A 17,380-nucleotide genomic window follows, 5' to 3' on the forward strand; every position below is an offset into this window, starting at 1 on the left:
ATAATTGGCAGTAGATTTTCACGAACGCCAAGGTGCCAGCTCAACCTTCAACGAAGGCACACCCATTTGCGCATGTCTTTCGAACACCCACCCAACCACTGGGAGGACATGCAGACTCGACACAGAAGGCACCCCCTGCACTCCAGCCGCGAATCGAACGGGAGAACCTCTTGCTGTGAGGCAACAACAGTACCGCTGCACCACCGCGGAAGTACATATATGTATATATATATATATATATATATATATTATATATATATTATATATGTACACATGTACATATATATATAATTAATTATATATATATATATATATATATATATATATATATATATATATATATATGGGTCTAGGTTACAACGTCGACAGATGAGAAGACCGACAGCGAAATCACCGACGCGAGAAGATCGACGGATGAAAACCCCAACGCCGAGAACACCGAGATGGGGAAAGGATGTAAGTATCGCGGTAGTGACGGACGTTAGGTGCAGTAAGGTAAGTGTGCGATGTTGGCGGTCTGTAGGGGTAGGGGTGGGTTAAGTGAGTTAGGGTTAGAAGTTAGGTAAGGGTGCAGTAGTGAATGTTGTGGGTTAGGGCGGGTTAAGTGAGTTAGGTTAGGCCGAAGTTAGGTAAGGGTGCAGTAGTGAATGTTTTGGTTTAGGGCGGGTTAAGTGAGTTAGGGTCAGGGAGCGGGTTAGGTTACTGTGCGATAGTGACGGACCTTAGGGTTAGGGTTTCAGTTAGGGTAGTGGATAGTTGTGTATGTAAGGTTTAGTGTTTGTTTGTTAGGATTTAGGTGTGCTTGTGTTGTGTGTGTGGTTTTTGGTCAGGGAATTTGTTTTGTTTATTGGTTGTTGTGATGATGTGTTGAGTGTGTGTGGTGTCGTGTTTGTGAGCTGTAGATGATGTGGTGCCGGTGATGTCGTTGTCGATGTTGTGTGCTGTCGGTGTTATAACCTAGAACCATATATATATATATATATATATATATATATATATATATATATATATATATATATATAGCGCAGCAGATATCATGGTCGCCTCACAGCTAGAGATTTCTTGGTTCAATTCACAGTTGGGTTGCTTTCTGTGTGGAGTATGCAATGCATGTCCACCCTGTGTTTGCGTGGGTTTGCTCCAGTTTCCTCCCAACATTCCAAAAACATGCAGTAGGTGGACTGGACACTCTAAACTGACCCCAGGTGAAAAAAAAGGGGGTTTAGCCAAAATTAGGTTGGGCAACCTGTGTATTGCCAACCTGTATTGGTTGACATATGTAAATGGCTAACAGCTGTGAGAGATCAACAGTCCCTGGAGTAAGGGGATATGCCCTTTCCATGGGGATTGTGTTATCTCAAAAGTTAGGATACAAAATTAGCAGGGGGTATGGGGACTGCAGAGGGGCCTGACCGCCTGCAAAAAACACTTTTATTTGCATATTTCAAAGATTAGCCTCATTGCATGCACTGTAGCGTGTCAATGTGTTCTTGTCAAGAAGTGTGTCAATGTAAAGCATATTGACATATCTTGGATCGACTAATAGTAGTAGATCCATATATAGCTAAATATAAAATTAGGGCCTCACTTCAGTTTTAAAACAAAAATCAATATTACGACAAGAAAAAGATTATGTTCCAGATAAATTCCCTACACTACATTCATTTAAAGACTCCACTGATGTAAACATAGGTAAAAGGGTCTTTAAATATAGGATGATGTCATGTAAACTTCTAAACAGCCAGCAGACTGTAAAGTCGATAGAAAAACTTGGGGAAAAAACAGGTAGACAGGATTACAGACAATACAATACATCACTGGATGACAATTTTACGTTCAAAAGTGCAAAAAGATAAATATTTACAGCTATTTATATTATCTCAAAGTCATAAAAAAGCACAGATACATAGGATAAAATACAACTGATGACATGTAAAAAGAACATTTATCATGGCTCATAATGTCAACATTATTTCAATATTATAGATGTTACTATACTGACTGTAGAATCATGCTCAGTGTAAATGAAAGGGAAAACTTTCTCTGTGAATGTACAGCTATAGTTGTATATGACAGACATATTTTCTGCATTACAAAATAAGAGTTGTCCCCTTTCATAGTCTAGATAAATGCCAAGTCTGATAATGCTACTGTCCACCAAATTATCAAAATAGTCACACACAGAGCTGCATCGACAAACTGTCCAGAAGCCATTGTCGACTTTCAGGGAGCTCATTCCCTTTTTCTTCCCCTTCCTACTAACAGATTCTCTGATGATTCCCACGCTCCATCCTTCACTCTTTCCCACCTCAATTTCCCAGTAGTGTCTTCCAGAGGTAAATCCCTCACAGCTCACAACTCCGTAACAATTTGTAAATCTGCTAGGATGATCTAATAGCTCCTGTCTGGTATCTCCACGTCTCACTGACTTCAAATCTTCTGATATAACAAGGGTTACATGAGCAGTGTTGGAATCTAGTGCAAGAGAAGCTGGAGCTGTTAAAATAAATAAAAAACAAAAAACACACAAAATCACTATACATTATGAAATATTTTTTCCCCAGTTTTAGTTACACTGAAAACAAATGAACAGGATAGGAAAGCACTTACCCTTGTCTATAAGATTTAGTCACTCATTCACTGCATTTATGTGCATATGAGCGTATATACACACACACACACACACACACACACACACACACACACACACACACACACACACACACACACACACACACACACACACACACATTATTTATCCATATATTTTATTAACAAGTCATGCATAAACACCATGAACATGTTTCTTGGTTATTGCTCAGAAAGCATGATTCTGACAAGAGTCCAAGTTGAATGCCATAAATGCAAACCAGTGTAAAGTAAAGCAATTTCAATACATCCTTTTCTGAGAAACAAGGAACAGTGCACCATAGTCACCATACACAGGTCTGCAAGATACCATACAAATGCTAGTTCATCTTTACATTTTTTGAAGTAGCTCTTTTGTGTTCTAAGCAACACCTGCATGCATGTTTACAACTGGCAACTGTGATGTAATGCTAACTTTTCTAACTGAGCAAGAAAAAGGTGTTCCACTGGAAAGTAAACATAGGCCTCTAGGGTGCTAAGAGCTATTCACCTGAATGTATACAGAAAATGTGTTCTAAAAAGTACAGTTCTGTAAGTAAACGTACTGTAGCAGTAAATGTTCAAAGACATGACTGTTGCCATAGCCTAAGTTATACAGGACATAGCCTGCCAATGATCAAATGTTCAGTCAAGTATCCTTAAAACTTCAGGGAGTACCTCCATGCACCCATACATCCAAAAAGACAAGGTAGCATCCTGGTACAAACGTAGATATACAGGTGCCAAAAATTGGACTTTTAATCAAAATGATGGCAATAAAATACAATTTGGTCAGAAATATGAGAAATATAGTCTATCTGAAGCCACTGTAAGTTTTTCTGTTTTCGGCACAAGGATAAAAGTGTACCTTTCTCATTTAATGTAGCCACTGCAATTATTATTGAACTTTTGTACTCAATGCACTGACCTGATGCAGCTCTGTCCACTGCTCATGCATCTTGGTGCCTTCTTAGGGTCAGCGAGGCACCTCCCCCTACGATGTTCTTTACTTTGCCAGATTACTGGAAGAAGTTTAGAAAAAGTGTAGCTTTCTCCACACACTATCATATCAGGAGCGAGTAAGCACAGTCCATTCTTTACCTGTCTTAATCTTGCTGCAACATAAGCAGGCTTTCATTAATTCTCACATCATCATTGCATGCTCTGCTTGGAACCTGCCTGCCTCCATCACGAACTACTGAGTATCAGACCATACCACTCTTAGTCAGATACATATTTAGAATCCTGTTACACCTAGGGAAACAGGATTAAGACAGGGCATCAGAGATCCAAAATGATGCAGTACAGATTCAACTTCCCACATATTCTCTTGAAGGCTGCCAGCATGCACTACTACACCATTCATGCCTGCCTTTGTATAATAGCCCTCCTACAGATATGCTGTACTAAAAGGTACATAATACCAGCTTTCAGATTCATGGATACATCCTTTTTTAACTGAACATGTACCATCCATATCCCCTTCCACACAATACACCAGACATTTCCATTTTGGATGTATGGCCTCAAACTCTTTCCCTTCCCTTATATTACATTTAGGGACAGTGCATATCTCCCGATTCAATTAATACATATGTGCCTAATGTTGAGTTATTGTTGCCCCTTGCAGCCAGAAAAAAAAACACTTTTTTCAAATGAATAACTTAATACTCTCCGGGCAGCACTGTATGCATGTGCATATGTTTCAATCATTATTTAACCAATTACAGGTATTTAGTCTATACAGGCTGAAAGAGGTCTGGGAGATACGTAAAAACAGTGTTAGCAGATGAATGCAAACACTATCTGTGCTACACTCCAGATGCAAGCAGCCTACTCTGATTTTAGTACTCAAGAGCTGGCAGTGTAACCTTTACAATGCAAACTAGACAATTAGTTTTTATTTTCTACCACGTGACAGAGGAAAGCATGCTAGTGTTAGCTAGTATTTTACTACCAACTGCATCTCAGTAGCCCAAGGCACGTAACTTTGATTGCTTAGGGTCACATGATCTCTTCTAATAACTTCTAGCTCTATTGCCAACACCAATCACTGAAGTATAACAACGTGCTTGGGACATATGGCTACTGCCACGCAGTGGAGGAGAAGTCTTTATACAACCAAAGGCAAATCTTTACCTCTTGAACAAGCTGCACATCGACAGTATGTTGTGAAGCAATACAAAAAGCATTGCTGATCAGTACCTGAACATTATCTGGTATAATCAAAAGATTGCCTATATATCTGAGCTGGTGCCTTCATATCTCCAGGAACTACATACATCAAGGTGGTTTCACGAAACATGTCTCTACTACCTGAACTTACTTAACAAAGTCTGACCATTTTTTTAATGAATATTCTTTGCCAGAAGATATATTACATACATATTACATAGTTATCTTGAAGTAACTTGTCATGCATCAAAACTCACATCTGCCATTTTCATTTCAGGTGTCGCAGTGGTGTAGCAGTTAACGCTACCACCTTACAATAAGAGGCTTTCCGGTTTGATTCTTGGCTGGGGTGCCTTCTGTGCAGAGTCTGCATGTCCTTGCTGGATTCATGTGAGCTTCCTCTGGGCACTCTGGTTTCCTCCCACATTCCAAGGACATGTCTGGAGTGTTTCTCCCTGGGCATCAAGTGAAAATAGACTCTGCCCTAGTTGGACTTTCCTAGTTAACAAATGTTGAATAAATATTGTGCTTGGTCATTTTTTTTTTTAATTCCTGAGATTCCCTGCTATTCTCACCTGAACTAGGGCTTGTGTATATATATATATATATATATATATATATATATATATATATATATACATACACACACATACACACACACACACACACACACACACACACACACACACACACACACACACACACACACACATACATACATATGTAACTGGCTACATGATAAAACTGCCTCCCGTTAAACAGGAAACATAAGCTGTGTTATTTTGCCCTCTTGCTTACCTCAGAGTTACAGAACAACTTTTTTGTTGTATTTAAAAAGGAATTTACTACTTGGCTTGTGAGTATTAGTTTACCAAACAAACTACTTCAGAACTGCAGGATGTGAAAGATGTGCGTATATCTATGTGGTGCAGCTGCTTTTTGGTACATCCTGATAACATGCTTTCAACAAGTTCCACAACAGAAGGCACCAGATAAACATCTAAAGACATAAAGGATGCAAAACAAATGGAAAAATATGCATTTCAACAGCTACTCTTTGTTTCACTAGCAGTTTTTTTCAGCATTAGGCAAGCAGCTCCTAATTAAACACTGCCAAGTGGAAACTCTAATGAAACCTCAAAAACAAAAGGAAATTACCAAGAAAGTAAATTTTAGTAGAAGGTAGTAGAACTTCAAAGGGATTTTGTCAAACTGTTTACTTTCAGCCTCAAGACTGAATTTACAAGCTTTAGATACAACCTGAACCCAGGGTTTTCAAATACCATTCTGACTACACTATTAGTTGTACCTTTCATCAAAAGTCATAACCCCACATTACATAACAAGTGACTCGTACTGCAAAATTCTATCATGAAAATGAATTCTGAGCAGTGACTAAAAATATATCACTTCAGAATGGAAATGTGCCGTGTCAGTGCTGTGGTTTAAAAAGTGTGGCTCTAAGATGAGTACCCTGAGAACGCAATTTAAAAATATTTAGAACTGACAGAAAAGTAAGCTTGTATTTAATCTGACACATACAGTTTGGAAATGTTTCCAATTTTCAATGTAATACATAAAGCAAGACAAAACAGCACCAACTTGAGGAAAAAAAGCCTTAAAACAGTGAGGGCTCATAAGCAAGAGAACCTTACTAAAACAAGCTCACAAGAACCTTGTACATGAGCACATTTCATATTGCCACACATGGAATATGACAATGAACTGAATTGGAAACCTGTAACACTAAATGCTGCTACATAAAAAGTAAAAATGTGGCAGAGAAAAGCGTACAGCTGCCATTCAACTAGCAGTGGACACTGCACCCCTGTGTTTAATCTCTTTTTTTTAATTTGTCATACATCAGGCAGGCTAAAATTCCTCATGTATTACAAACAATTATGATCAGGTCATTAGTCATAACCACTTGTTAAGGTGTTTTCAGAATGAGCACAAGGAATTCACCTCGAGCTTCATCACTGAGAAGAAAAGAAGTTTTAAAGATTACTTGCACATTTACACATCCCATCATTACTGCCTCCCCCCCCCCATTCTCTGTATTACGCTGTGCTCAACACAACAGTACTGCCCTTCAGCAATTAAATGCGGCTGTTTCCAGGTCAGGGGTACCTGGCAAATACTATGCATGTTGTTTTCAGTCATCATCACATCTTATGTTCTGCAATCAGAACTGACATCTGAAATTGGGAGATGATGTCACACAGTGTAGCACAAATACTTTGACTGCAGTAAGTGTTAGGTTATTTGTAAGTGCTGTGATGAACCATAAAGTCTGTATGACCTATTAACTTCTTCAGTGTCTCTATTAATAACACAAATGTTCCCCTATTACTAATGCCAGTGTTCGCTTAATCTTCAAATCTACTGAAACACACAGCATTTGAACATTTCTGCAGCATGAACTGGCGGATGTTACAAGCACTCAAAAGTCCCAAAGGGTTGAAACCCACTGCTTTGAAGCTGGACATTCGAGCATCTTTAGTCTGGGTAGATAGCTGCTCACTCTCAAACTTGAATATGAGTTCATGCAGGTTATCTGAACACATTATTCAACTTTAAGTGAGGCAAGTGCAGCAGCTGTAATGAGGGACTGGAGAGTGGAGAGGAAGTGCAGATTAGGGCACCAGTGGAGAAGGGAGTTTTAGGTTTAAGGAGGAGGAAGGCAGTATTATGTTTAGAAAGCATGAGTGGGGTTAGGTTTAGGGAGCAGGATGGGGGTTAGGTTTAAAGATCAGGAAGGAGGTTTTAGGTTTTGGGGGCAGGAAGGGAGGTTTAAGGTTAAGAAGTGGGAAGAGAGTTTTAAGGGTAGAGTGAAAGTTTTGGCAGGGCTATGGAAGCTAAGTGGTTAAGGGAGATAAAAGTTAATGGGATATCAAGCACTTGCTTATCTGAGCAAGTGTATCATGAGCATATAAAACACAAGTTATTTTAGTAGACCCTGATCTGCTTAAGAAAAGTCACTTGATTCTTTTCAGACTGTAAGGCAGCAAGAGGTCTTTGGTATGGACAATGACTCCAGTTATTGTGTGCGTTTTAATAAAAGGCAATAAGCAAAGCATGTAAATGTTTTTTAATGTTGCTATGTGATCTGATAATTTCAGTAGTCTTTACTGTAGTTTTAGGAATGTCAGGGCAGCGCTACTGTGTAAGAATACTTTTCATTGCACACTAGCATAAACAATATGAGATTGACAGTGATTACAAGTTTTTAACTTCAGCTACACAGCCATAAATGTGAAAGTTGGACTGTTCTGATGCCCTTATGTTGACTGATCCTGTGATATGATCTGAAAACATCGAGTCTTTCTTATGTCTGGTCTGAAGTTTTCACCAAGGAATGTTTGCATGTTATGCTTGCTGTCAGTATGACAATTGCTGTTACTGATCAAACAAGGACTTAGAAAAATGTATTTTTCAAGACTACACTAATGCTTGTTTATACAATTTAGTGGTATATTATCTGTTACTAAAGTATCTGCGGATTATTCAAACAGCCTCTGTGTCTTGGAGCAAGTAGCACAGCTTCTGGTATGGGTGGGTCAAACCATGACTTAGGAGTATGTGCTAGGATGCTACAACTGTGTATTTAAGATGAAAGAGAAAACTATCCTTCCAGTGCACTTCCATGCAGAGGGCGGAGTAGCTTGCTTCCACATAAGCTGCATGAAGTGTGGACTATAAGAGTTGGAGAATGATATATTTAGACTAGCAGATTTATAAGGCATGTGAAGAGCTTCCATTATGGGCTAGGGTCCTTAACACAAGACAGTGCTGTATGACAGTGCTGTATTCATGCTTTTGGAATCCATTTTACCTTATCTAACTACTGTAAACCGAACAGCAACTGTCATCCCTAATTTAGGCACCTGCAGATCCAGCTATTCTTATGGCCATATGGCTAGTAAACTTAAATTGAAGTTTCATTCACGAGACACCCATTATGGATATGCAGTAGATGTTTTAGTACCACATCTTAAATTTAACAAAGACAGTACTATGGATGCTAGGGAAGTTGCAAAGATAACAAGCCCCCCAAAAGGAAGGTCCAACAACTGTCCAAGATTCAGCTTGGCCATTCAGCTACATGTTACCTGGTAAACTGGGAAATGTATAAAAATATGCCCTCTTCACACATGCTTATTATGTACTTTGAGGTAAACAACTCCCACAGGAAAGAACTGAACTTTTACAGGGCAATGAAATAGTTCTGAAAAATATATGGTTCAGTACTTATATATGTATATAATATATACATTTTCCCCCCAAAATCACTTTTTATAATCTGTGCTGATGCCGTGAATGCATTTATTTTACCATCTGACATGTTGCTAGGTTTTAGCTAATGAACATCTTCCCGTATTTGCATTTTGTTTTGTTAATTGTTTATTTACTGTTTCATATCTCCAGAACTGCTGCTCCAAATCTGAACATACTTCACTCCTTTTTGGCCTTGGCTACAGGAATGTTAATAGTTTCTTTGCAAACAGTAAACATTTTAATTTACTAAATTGTAAATTCTACTACCGACAGCTGCTCTAGTGGCATATAGGGACAAAGCCTGGACTATGACTCAGCTGACTTGAGTTTGAAATAGCAGCTCAAGCAACTAAAACTACAGCAGGGAGGGATGAGAGTTGCCATCCCAGGTGGGAAAGATGGCCCTGTGGACATCTTCTGTAACAATCCCTACTCAAGGCTGGGGACGTTGCAAATGGAAGGTGTGGTCCAAATGGCTGAACTACTGTGCAGGCAAGGCAAAATGTCTCATATCCCCATTGCATGCCCTTCCTCAGATGCACCACAGAGACCATGGGGGGGGGGGGGATGATGGGGTAGGTCATAACAGAAAACCCTCCCCCCAGCAAATGTAATCAGACTCCCAGGATGCCCTCAACTTCCATACTAGCCCCAGCCCTATCTGAAAAAGTTTAAGCGTTGGGAGATGGCTGGTACACCCGGCAATGGATGTGGGGGACTGGGTAGAGTGCTAAAGAATAATGCAGAGGGGAGAAAAAACTCCCCCAAAATTCTACCAATGAGACACAAGTTTTCATGAACTGCAATGTGTGTGTGTGTGTGTGTGTGTGTGTGTGTGTGTGTGTGTGTGTGTGTGTGTGTGTGTGTGTGTGTGTGAGAGCACGTGTTTGCATATGTAAATGGTGGGCAGCGTATGTAGGGGATGTTGGGAGGGGTCATGCTTTTCCATGTACTTATCACTTAGCAATCAGATTTTAAAGGCAACATCACCTGCAGTAATACACAGACAAAAGCTTCAACAAATGAAAGAAAAAAAAACTATGTTATCAGAGCCCTAGAAAATGTTTACTGGCTATATACAATGTTAGGTAAATGAAAACCACTGCCAATTAATCACTGAAGTTGAACTGTAGTGCTAAGCAGAATGTTTACTCAACTAACATGAATGCAAATCTTTATATAAGTAGAGGTTGGGGGTTGATCACATCAGCAGCTATATTTTAATTATATTTTTGAAAATATATGAGGCAAAATACAAATACAATAAACTTCACCATCTTCTGCTACTTTGGTACCTGTCCTGTGCTGTTTGGAAGAGACCATGTATATGTCTGCATAAGTAAGCAACAGGTATAAGGGGACCTTTTCTCAGACTTTGTTGCCCACCTGCACATTAGGGCAAGCTACTAAAAATGCATTTCTAGCTCACTGAAAATGGTGAAGAAGCTAGTGTATCTGTGATACTTTTCTTTGTGGATGGAGCCAAGATTAAACCTCAGTGGAGAAAGTTTAGATTAAACATAGGGGGTCTGTTTACTAGGTACTGGGAAGGTTTGCAGCCATCCAGAAAAGTAAATTCCAGAAATGTATTTACACATATTTTGGAGATTTAAACTTTCAATTTTTTGCTTTGTTCTACTTGTTTTTAACATATAGACAATACACATTTAATTACAAGCACACACTTTATGGCCACGTACAAGCCTTAAACAGTTACTCTTCACTGGTGTGTGTGTGTGTGTGTGTGTGTGTGTGTGTGTGTGTGTGTGTGTGTGTGTTATATATATATATATATATATATATATATATATATATATATATATATATATATATATATATATATAGCAAATTAATGGGTGCGACTGATTGGAATGGGGTGAAGCTCTATTACAGCATGTCAGTGTGCCAATGACCATTACATGTAATCAAGCAGATGTGGTCATTCACTTTTATTCACAGCCTGCTTCAGTATGTACCTACTCATTTACTAACTATATACACATCAGATTTCTGACTTAGCCAGCCTTATGTGAAATGGAGCCTTAGGCAAAGGACTTCATGCCATCCACCCCCACCCAAATGCACGTTAATCCTAGCTGAACTTCCCTAGTCCATATCCTATGTTTTCCTCATCCTGGTCCCACACCATTCAGACAGATTACTTCTTTCCTGCTTTTTCACTTTGTCTTACTTTATAGCTTCAGTCATGATTTTAACAAATCCTAACTGGCCAAGACTAATGTAATAAGTCTGGGGAATGTAAATGAATTAAACCAGGTGTCTGAGGATCAGTAGACCCCCCCCCCCGAATTCATAGAGCTCTAGATGGTCTGAAGTGTATGTTGAGATTTTTTTACAACCTTTTGATTTAATGATGGCCCGAACAAAAATGTAAGAGTAAGAGCCAGCACAGTGGTGCAGAGGGAGCTCTAACTAAGGCCCAGGCAATGTGTTTGATCAGCAGCTCATGCTTGTGAGGTGTTGACACAGAGGGATTGCAGTGCTCATCCCAGAGGGGAATAGCATTTGCCTAGGCACTCTCTGCAGGGAGGCATGGTCCACAGAAGAGAGAAGTCCTAAGACATACCAAGGTGAACACAAGGAGGGGATGGTGGGTCATTAAAAAAAATCCTTCCAGCATCAGCATACTGCTTGATGCAGAGCTGGGATGTCCTGATCTCTTCATCAGTCCTGCAGTCCTGACACTTATTGGTGTACGTCCAGTGGGGGACATGAGAGGTTGGTAGACCTGGTAAGGGCACCAACATTCATTGATAGTCAGTAGCAAGGGGAAAAAAGTTCACAAGTAAGGAAAGAAATTCAGTTTCATTTATTTTTTTCTTTCAAAGAAAAGTAAGCTGTGTCTAAAATGTAATGTTCAAAGCTAACAAAATAGTTCCCCAATAAACTGAAATACAAAGGTAAACAATCTTGTCTGGGAATAGTGCCTGCCTTTCTATCCCTCCAAAAATGAATAGTTACTTTCTCTGTACTCCTATGGTGTTGGACTGGAATGAAAGTAAAAGTATGAATGGCCAGAGGCATATATTCTATAGCTGATGGTCTGGGAAAAGATACCAAAGCACGTGGATAAAACCCACACAGGGATAGAGTACATTCAGACATCACATGGAAGGATTCACCGTCAAAAACAATCAGAGAACCAGATGCTGGTAGATGGCAACACTATCTGATAGAACATTCACCCAGTGTTCATTTGCCATCATACACATCATGTTCAGATGAGCACTGACAAGAAGTTATTGATTAGAATGCTGATGTCTGACTAATGGAAAGTGAAAAAGATTATGGCTAACTGCTTCTTTTAGATAAACTGCAACCCCTCTCCCACACACTTTGTCAGTTTTATCACCAACAATCCACATACTGATTAATTACGACCACTTTGTCGAATGTACACTTCTCAGATGCATGGCAGTGTTAAAAATAGCAACAGTAATGCAGTCCAGTTGAAATCACATAAACTGACTCTACTTCCGCAAAGCCAGAATAATGACTGCTTAACCTGAACTAATGACAACAGTGGCACTCATTTTCATCCAAAGACAATGCTAGTTAAATTTATCTCCTCAGCTGCTGTCAGAATAAAGCATGCAACACACTGCATTCTCCCCACATACTTCTCAACCTTTTATCTCAAGAATCAAGTAAAAATCTAAAAAGTAATGACAGACAAAGGACCAAAATCAGGGACAGTTACTACCTTTACATAGTTAGATATTACTAGAATGACAAGATTTGCATCAGTATGCTTTAAGGCCCTCTTCAAATGCAGTTCAGATCAATGGATGGGGAATCGCAAATTCACAACTGGTGTAGTGCCTATGTCCCTTATGGACAGGGGCAGTCTGTAAGATACTCAATGCACAGGCACATATCCTTGCCATCCTCTTGCCCCTACAAGCCACATTTTGGGCAAAATTGGGTTATATTGGATAGGCTTGTCAAAACCGGGTTACATTGGTTAGGGTTGTCAAAACTGGGTTATATTGGCTAGGCTTGTAAGGACTTTTAAGCTGTTAGCCTAGTAATCTCCTATGAAATTCAAATGTCGGTCATCATTACTAGTGACTGTAATCTTCATCGATTTGCCAACAAGCCACAGACATTACAAGAAACAGACCTAAATATTACTAAAAAATCAGAGACATTTTGCTAAATCAGGGACAGTTGAGACAGCATCTTTGTCCTCCACACACATGCACACAAACACACATGTGACCATCAACTACTGCTCCTTGTATGACTGTCACAATTCATCTCATATCATTTATTGCATTTAGAGGAATTAATAAATACACAAATAACTGCCACACAGCAATTTATTTCCTCAGCTCACTGTTGTAAGAATACAGTATGCAACATGTTTCTCCCGAACATCTTTCAACGTCTTAGTTCAAGAAGCAAACAAACAAACAGTTTAAGAAGCAAAGAAACATAATAACTGGGGACAATGGACAAAAATCAGGGCCTGATATTTCCTTTATGTACTCAGAACATTGCTAGAGCAACAGACTTTGGATTAGCTGAAGGCTGTTAAATTTGAAACTCAAATGTCTGTCATTATTTAGTGACTGCAAAAATCACTAATTTGAGAGAAAACCACACATTTTGTAAGAAAACAGTTCACAATATGAGGCAAAAACAGGAAGAGAATAGAGGTTCCATGTCTCCCCAAATACACACATGCATACATTATACGTGTATATAGATACACATGCATGTGGACACACACACACACACACACACACACACACACACACACACACACGTACCTGCTCATGTGCTAATAGCCACATCACACTTGCTTGCTGTCAGTTGCTTCAAATGCCAAGTGCCCCAACTTCTACTAGCCCAATACTATTGAATTACCTTGCCCTCCAACCACATGAAACTAATAAACTGTAAAGCCCTACCACAGACCTATCTCTAACCCTAAAACACTCCCACCTGGTTCCCAAACCTATTGCGAGTCTTCACTCTCTAACTCTAAAACTACCATTCTGCTCTCTAAACCTAAAACTCAACTCTCCCTCCCTAAACCTAAACACTGTGACCGCTCCCTAAAACCTAAAACTTCCCTCCCACTCCATAATCCTAAAACTCCCCACCTTCTCCTTTAAACAAAATTTCTGTCATGATCACTGCATGAAATCCTAATCTATACTCTCACCCCTCCCCACAGTTGCTGCATTTACCTTGCCCAAACTCAAATAATGTACTTGGGCAAGCCACAGAAGCAGATACACTATCTCTGCATTGTTAACACATTTACACTATCTCTCATTTTAGTTCACTCTCAGAACGAGCTACAAGGCACTAGAGTCTCTAGCCTCTGAGAGAGTAGTCTTCAACCACCTGGGAACTGGGTGGTAACCACTTGAAATGTCAGGACCCACTAGAGCAAGTCCCAAAACACGGAGACTGAATGGCAGAAACATGGACTTAAATATAATGTCCACGATGTCACTTTCCTGGAATACTCCTTTTTCTCCAAGGTATGGCAAGCTAAGAGTTATTATAAGTTTGGGTGTGTGTGCAGAGGGGGCAAAAAGAAGTTTAAAGGTGAAGAGCAATCCTCAAGATGTTTTCTTTTCCTGGGTATTTTTGGCTTGTCGGCACTAAGCATTTCAAGTGCCAACATTTCAATAGGGAGCCAATTAGGTGCTTGCAGTATACTACATATATATGTATTTTATATATATATATATATATATATATATATATATATATATATATATATATATATATATACATATATACACACACACACACACACACACACACACACACACACACACACACACACACACACACACACACACACATATAAATGGGTCTACTTCACATGATCGAAATTTCAAAAGTTCAACTTTCATTTACCATGTCAAAAGCTTTAGACAGGTCAATAAACAGTGCTGAAGCAAGCTTGTTAAGATTGCGTTTTTTGTTGATACAATCTGTGAAGGAAAGAAGGGCAGTACTAGTGCTATTGTGAAGGTCTGAATCCATGTTGACAGTTGAAAAGTAAATTATTTTGGGTAAGATGGTCAAGTAATTGTCTGTGAATGCATTTCTCCATGATCTTTGCCAAAGGAGAGAGAAGGGCAATGGGGCGGTAGTTGGAGAGTTCAGTGGAGTGTCCACCTTTATGGAGGGGGATAATATGGGAGATTTTCCATAAACTGGGGATATGACTTTCGGTAATAGTTCTATTGATCAGAATAAAAATGGGATAAACAATAGCTTTGGCTGATTGTTGTAGGAATTCAGCAGGTAGTTGGTCTGCTGAGGGTGAGCATGGTTTTAGTTTCTGTAGAAGGGTTAGAATATTTGTAGTTGGGACAGGTTGAATATGAAAAGTAGGGGGTAAGGTTGATTTATAGGAAGGTAGAGTGAAGTTATTAGGTGATAGTTGACTAGTTAGTGTTTGTATAGCATTAGTAAAAAAGGTATTGAAAGCATTAGCTGTATTCAATAGATTTTTGTAGTCAGTATTTTGAGGATTTGGAGTAGTGGATTGACCTGGATGGAGTAGTTGGTTAATGCTAGCCCAAAATTTTTGTGGGTTGTTTTGATTAGCTTGTTGGGATTGTAGGTAGTAGTTTATTTTATCAGATATTATAGATTTCTTGGTTTCATTTCTTAGCTGTCTAAATGTTAGTTGGTCTTTAGGGTTTTTAGTCTTCCTCCATTTTGCCCAAAGTTTGTTTCTAAGATTTATTTTATGTTTGGTTTCTTTTGAAAGCCATGGAGCAGATTTGGTTTTAATTCTAATTAATCTGGTTGGAGCATGGTGGTTGAGAATGGCAAGGAAGTTGGAGTTAAAGTAACTAACGGCTTCATCTAAAGGGAGGTTTTGTAAGGGAAACCAGTTGCAAGCTCTTAGTTTCATTTGGAATAGTTCAGGGTTAAAGTACTTTTTAGATCTGATGTTTTTGACAGATATTGGAATGGGAGAGTTGATTTTATGTCTGATGATATAGGTAAGAAAGTGGTCACTTAAATCATCATGGAGGGTTCCTGAATCATAAATGTGAGGAGGATGGTTTATGAGAATCCAGTCTAATAAGCTTGATTTCTTGTTAGATTTATTTATTCTGGTGGGGGAGGTAATGGTTTGGGAATACCCATATAGGTTAATATGGTTTGTGGGGAGGCTGCTGCAGTAGCAGCTCCAGTCAATGTTTGTGTTGCCTAGGATTATGGTTTCATGGGACAGGTATTGGGAAAGCCAGCAAAGTATGTTTTCCATGGTGGCAGTGTTGTTAGTGGTAGATATATACAGATAATATATATGGATTTGGAATTGTTAAGATGAATTTTGGAGATAAAAATTTCTGCATTGGAGTCTATAGGTGGTTTACAGTTGTGAGTGGTTAATTGTAAGCTAGATTTATATAGGATAGCAACCCCACCACCTTTCTTGGATACTTGGTCTAGTCTCAGGATATTATATCCAGGTGGGATGATTTCATTGTCTTTGGTTACAGGTTTTAACCAAGTTTCTGTTAAGCAGAGAATATCAAAGGAGTAGATTTCAGTTAGAGCTTGGAGTTGAGTTACTTTATTGTTTATGCTATGTATATTAAGATGAGCAATTAAAAGGGAGTTCAATGGTTTAGACAGGGCATGAGTAGGTGATTCTTTGTGGTTGAGGAGAGAGATAGGAGTTGTTGGTGGGCATGGGTTAGGGTGGATGTCACCATCCTTTACAGAGAGTAGTACACTTAGATAGTTTGGGTTGGGGAATCTGCTGTACATAGGTAGGCATTTCCTGGGGTTCTAAGTGTTGTATTTTATGTGCAGTGTTCTATGGTATTTAGGAAGTATGTAGTTAAATGAGGATGTTATATTAGCATGAATAAAAAGGAGAGAAGAGTTGTTTTTTCTTGGGGTAGTTTAGGTATGCCTAGTGGGTTTTCAAAGGAGGTGAAAGATGGGTGAGGATTAAAGGAAGTAGTAGTGAGAGTGTGAATAAGAGTGGGACATAAGATGGGATGGGTTGTTTATACATTGTATGAAAAAATATAGATTGTTTGTAGGTAGAAAAATAAATTCACTGGGTGGAGATGAAAGAAGGGAGTAGGGTGTGGTGTGATAAAAGGAGGGTGGTGAGAGGTTAATATTAGTGCAGTTGGGTAACTGGTGAGTGTTTAGAAAGTAAAGGTAGGAGGAAGAATGTGTTTGAAGAGTAAGAGCAAGAGGTATGTAATGAGAGTAATGGTAAGAGGAATAGGTGTGGTTAGAGAGTAATGGGAAGAGGAAGAGGTGTAGT

General features: G+C 39.1%; 1 protein-coding gene across 1 annotated transcript in view; it reads right to left on the reverse strand.

Annotated features, from left to right (window-relative positions):
- Window positions 1-1,853: 1,853 nt before the first annotated feature.
- The window catches only part of LOC122812149 (E3 ubiquitin-protein ligase TRIM39-like), a 180,188-nt gene continuing 164,661 nt past the window's right edge, over window positions 1,854-17,380 (reverse strand). The window contains exon 6 of the mRNA XM_044084460.1: window positions 1,854-2,496. Coding sequence (XP_043940395.1) covers window positions 1,970-2,496 — 527 coding nt within the window. The 3' untranslated portion in view covers window positions 1,854-1,969. The remainder of the gene's footprint in view (window positions 2,497-17,380) is intronic.

This window comes from Protopterus annectens, chromosome 9.part0 (assembly GCF_019279795.1).
Source record: "Protopterus annectens isolate FY-2018-M chromosome 9.part0, PAN1.0, whole genome shotgun sequence".
Classification (NCBI taxonomy): Eukaryota; Metazoa; Chordata; order Ceratodontiformes; family Protopteridae; genus Protopterus; species Protopterus annectens.